The sequence below is a fragment of the Impatiens glandulifera genome, chromosome 6, assembly GCF_907164915.1.
Source record: "Impatiens glandulifera chromosome 6, dImpGla2.1, whole genome shotgun sequence".
NCBI classification, from domain to species: domain Eukaryota; kingdom Viridiplantae; phylum Streptophyta; class Magnoliopsida; order Ericales; family Balsaminaceae; genus Impatiens; species Impatiens glandulifera.
Window position 1 is genome coordinate 53,431,271 of NC_061867.1, and position 5,436 is coordinate 53,436,706.

General features: G+C 31.1%; 1 protein-coding gene across 1 annotated transcript; it reads right to left on the bottom strand.

Annotated features, from left to right (window-relative positions):
- Nucleotides 1–154: 154 nt before the first annotated feature.
- LOC124942428 (proteasome subunit beta type-1) lies at nt 155–4,977 on the bottom strand. Its single transcript, XM_047482937.1, has 7 exons — nt 4,818–4,977; nt 4,608–4,715; nt 4,070–4,151; nt 2,521–2,650; nt 2,296–2,438; nt 1,764–1,850; nt 155–580 (listed from the first exon to the last, which is right to left on the bottom strand). The coding sequence occupies exons 1-7, from the start codon at nt 4,862–4,864 to the stop codon at nt 506–508; spliced, it is 672 nt and encodes a 223-aa protein (XP_047338893.1). The 5' UTR covers nt 4,865–4,977; the 3' UTR covers nt 155–505.
- Between the last annotated feature and the right edge of the window lie 459 nt (nt 4,978–5,436).

Consider the following 5,436-nt stretch of genomic DNA (forward strand, 5'->3'; position numbering starts at 1 on the left):
TCATCACTATAAATATATTAATTATAATTATAATTACATTCTTCTTTGTTTAGATAAAAAAATAAATTGTTAAAATTATTATTATGTTAAAAATTTAAGGCAGGATTCAAGAGTCAACATCTGATATAAACAAAGGGCTTTATGCAAGATGAGATTGAACCAACACGAAAAATATAATGCTTTGAGAAAAACACAAGGTTCACAGCGCGAAACAATGCCTATCCCGGAAGTCATTTGGTGGATAATTTGACTCGAGATAAAGATAATCAATGATAACAAGTTTTGGTTTGAGAGCTTTCACCATTTCCTTTACTAAGCCTCTAACCAAAAGGATATGGAAGGTGTAGTTAATTTGAAGACAATACATTAACCATAAACAATTCAATGTTCATGTTTGATTGATAAGCTTAGTTTTGGGAAAAGACTTTATAAGCCGAGAAAAAGAAGATGATCAAAACGAAACCATACCAAACCGTCAAGTCCAAGTTGATCCACGATCGGTCTTCTAGTCTTTCCTCAGTTCCAAGAGCTCTTGGCGAACACCAGCACCATTCACCACAAATATCTCCAGTCTGTCTCCCTTTTAACACAATTTTTTACACAGTTATTTTTTTGCTAAATAGATGGAGTGACAAAAACAACTAAAATATCTACACCTGCATCTAAATCAATGAATTCATCATCATGCATGAACAAGTTCAAATCATAAATGAACACTTTTATGATCATGCATCCACCGACTAGATGCATAATTGATGTTTAGAATAGATTCATCTACCATTACCCTTAACTTTATCACAAATTATAATAAATTAAGTTTAAAGTTAAGATACTTGAGTATTTCAGCTGATGATTTGAATGATGAATTTGGTTATGTTTCATGGAATGGTGGATTATTTGGAATCAAGCAGCTCTAAGAAAGATGGCAACACACAAATCCCCAACTTAAATGAAGGGAGATATAACTGTCAATGGGCCGTGCTTTTAGCCCATAGTAGCTAGTTGGTTTATTATAACTACTAATTGGCTAGGCCCGGCTCTTTACATCAGGCCTATCCACCTCCGTGTCCATTACAATAACATTAGTAAATAATGAAAAAAACCTTATTTGGAAACACTTTTGTTTCTAATTTCTGAATCTGAGCCAAACTAATTTCAGCTTCCAAATGTGATCCAATCCGAATCAACATGTGGACTAGAAATCTGACAAAAATGAAGTCTCCAAATGAAGCTTATATATAAAGTAAAAAACACAAATTATTTAGAAGCAGATGGTTTTAACACAAAACTATTAGTTTTGTGGCTCAAGCTCTTAATGAACCATGAATCCACAACAAGATCTAATTACATGATAATTGTGAAAAATCCCTGTTTGGATATGTATGATTTATAAATTATCAAGCCTTGTTTGATCTGGGTTTATTTGAATAATCAAGTGATTATTTTCAAATAGTCTTATTTGGTGTAAGAAGTGGGGGTTATTTGGATAATATGATCAAAATGTCATTATTATTTAAATTTTTTAAAATATAAAAAGAAGGGTAATTTGGTTGATAATTTGAATGATGCGATTGATGGTAGATTGGATAGTGGGTTATTTGGAAATAATCCTAAATAAGCCACATCCAAAAAGGCAGCATATAAGAGGTCAGGCCCTGAATTATAGTGCTTATGTATACAGATTACATATAGGATTACAAAGTTCATTGAATAACAACCTTCAAGTTTTAAGTTATATCAAGACAAAAGGCATAGAAGCTTACAGTGTATATATCCCTTTCTGTGGCAGAAGCAAAACAAGTCTTCACCAAATCAATGGCTTCTGCTTCTGAGAGAGGAGTAACAGCATCCTGAAAAAGTATCATTTAGGCGGCTGTGTTTGATAACATAACTTATGACTTAATCTGAAAAATCAAGTGCTTATCTGAATTCTGAAATAAGTCCATTTGATAAGTGTTACATAAAACCACGTAATTCTTTAGATTAAGATAGGATACAGTAAGCTTTGAATGACTTAACTCGGTAGTCAAAAGACAACATTAACACTTGAAAAATAATTAAATTACATCATCAGTTTCACATTTTATTAAATGAACTTGCATATCAAGTACATACAATTCATATATTTTGATTATTTTCAATTAGTATAATCAACATTTATTTTCCAGATACTAATCTAATTCAGCACTTAAAGTTCAGTATAACATTCAACACTTAATTTTCAGTTTATCAAACACACCCCTAACTAAAATAAAATGTGAGGACTGGAGCATATGTATCAAGCAAAATACAAACCTGAGCAGGTAGTAAAAGGGGGCTTGGAGACTTTAGTTGATTGTCCAAGAATGGCATAATGAGTGTAGAACCAGACCCTTGAGCACTATATCCAACTCTCTCATAAGATCCAACGGCATCATACGTGAATACACACCCCTTTCCTAATATGTTAAAATATAAAATGCTCTTGATGTGAATGATGAGAATAAGAGTTTAATGAGATAAGAAATCACACCACTGTACCTTCACTGTCAAGACCACCCAACACATTGAATGCGTAATAAGGAAAGAAGCGTTTGTAGTAGAGTGTGTTAGAAAGCAACTGAGCCATAGCAGGGCAACTCATCTGCTTATTATGTTGATGCTGATAAGTCTGTCAATTATCAAGAAAAAATAATCATCAGTCATCACTCTGTTCATTACAGGCGAACAACTCTAGAGAATGTGAAATAAAAATAATTACATTACATAGAAACTAGAAAGTAAGACGCATAAAAAATTTGAGGAAGAAAAAAAAAATCCATCTATTATCATATGACTTCTGAAATTGAACTAGTTAGCAAATATGAAAAAACAAAATGTATACAGTGATTGCCATAAATAAAAAGTTAGAAACCATTTCTTCCCTGAAGAAGCCAAATTAATGCAGAACTTAATAGTCAGTCAAGATTCTAAACAATGAGTAACAGGAAAACTAACAGATTGTGCAGGTATAAATAGACAATAAAATGACAAAAAGAAAAAATTTATACATATATATATATATATATATATATATATATATATATATATATATATATATATATATATATATATATATATATATATATATATATATATATATATATATATATATATATATATATATATATATATATATATATATATATATATATTAATTGTTGCTAAAATATAACTGTATCAAATAGGAAAAGAATGGCATTAAGTGGCTACTTTCGGTCTAAAGTTCAACAATCTTGAGAGTCATACACTTACATGTATTCTCAATCAACAAAGGAGAAAGAATAACTTGGGAGGGCTCTAAAGTGCATTTTTGTTCAAACTGGCAACACAAAAGCAAAAGGGGTTCAAAAACTTCGACAAAGAAGAATCAAATAAACTAAACATTGATATGTTTCTATGTTCCTGTCCTTTGAATTATGAATTAATTGACCTAGTCTCGCTCTTTTCTCTTCTCATCTAATAAACTAAACAAATTTATATTTATATTATAATAAATAATACACAAAGAACTCTGTTGTATCTTGAGCACCATCATTCATTCATTTCAAAGCACATACACATATCTAATTTCTTGTTAATCTTCATAGATAAAGCTAGTTTAAAAATTAACTACGTCGATATTTGATTATCATCCATAAAGGTTATCCCTAAATACAGTCATTAAGAAACCAAGAAAACAAGCAAAACCTCTCTGTTAACAGTCAATGAAGCTTGATATGTTTTTCTCTTACACGACAAGGATAAAAAAACTGATAAAGCCAAGACCATTCACCAGAGAGATCTAATTCTGTAAAAAAATGTTTGTTGACAACATATAACCTAAAAGATTGAAATCCCCTATCATAATATAATGACAGAGAGAAAACTGCTTCCCCGGACAATGTAATCAATTTTTCAAGCAATTAATAAAGTACCTAGCTATCAAAAGCTCTGGCATGAATCTCACATCAGTTAGAAATACTAAAGAAGCTATCTAAATCTTATCTAATCTGCAAGGGAAATAAACAAAATATACAACAGTAATCATTATCCTTCTTTGAATACTTACCAAGTGTCTAGCTGCCAAAACCTTTTGCAAAGCTCTCACATCGGCTTGAAATCCTGAAGAAGCCATATAAGCTTTATCTGCTCTGCAAAATAAAAAATTATTTTCATGTTAGAAAGGAAGGACCTTTGGGCTTTGGCTCATAATCATAGACAGACACATCAATCTTTTCGACTTTAAACGAACAAAAATCTACATTCTTTAGTTAATGAGATCTAGTTGACCAGACCAGATAATCTAAACATCATAACTACATTTCTCCAACCATAACAAAACTGTATGCTCCATGCTGACTTAGGAAAATCCCACTGCTAAGTCATGAACACTCCAAACTAATGTTCCATATGGCTACTTTTCTAATTTTCCAAGTAAAATATCAAATTAAATTAACTGGATTTAGCAGTAATAAGGATTAAATTACTCAAAATCTGAACAGAGTAAAACTTTCTTCATCAAATATAGCCAAAAGTACTCAACATTTCCATAGCCCTAACAATCTTAACAAAGTTTGCTTAAATGATATATAGTAGAATAACCGTACAATTTGCAGATTTTGGAATAATCACGGGTGAGAATACTGTAACCGGTTGACATTCTGGTATCAGCAGCGATCACACAATAGTCAGCTCCAGCTATGGCAACGCAGGTCCTGGGAGAATATAATTTTAGTTTGTAACCGGTAAAAGAAAAACAATCGGCGTAATAACAGAATGAATGGTATATATATATAGAGAGAGAGGGGAGTGCTAACCCGCCATTGTTGTCATAAGGTGACCAATTCGCTTGCTGTTTCGGCATGGTTGTACAGAGAGAATCGAAGAAGACGATGGATGATAACTAGGGCTTTTGCTTTTGTTAATCTCACATGCTCTCTTAGATCAACTGACTGGTATTTATTGCTCAAGTGTTTTTCTTTTCTCTCAAGACAGAAAAATGGATTTGCTAAAACAAACCACTAAACGGTGTCGTTTTTTGAATTCATTTACTTATTTTGTGTATTTTTCAAATGATTTAATGTAAATATCATTTTTAACCACATGGTTTTATTTGAAAATATGTTTAAAATTATAACCACTCCATCTTGTATGTTTTTAATTGGAATTGATGCATTTAAATCATTTCTAAATATTGATAAATGAACAAATATTCGTTAAAAACTTAATAAATCAAAATGTCTCGGATTCGATTTTCACTAAAAATGTTTTGAATGGAAGTGGGGATCATGATTGTGGAGTGCTAGTTCTCCATAATAATAATAATAAAAACTCGTTAAAATGTCAACTCTATAAACTCATCCCCTCGTTTTGTCCATTCTTCAACTACTAAAGTGTGAACTATTCAAATCCAGTTATTCAACAAAAACAATATAT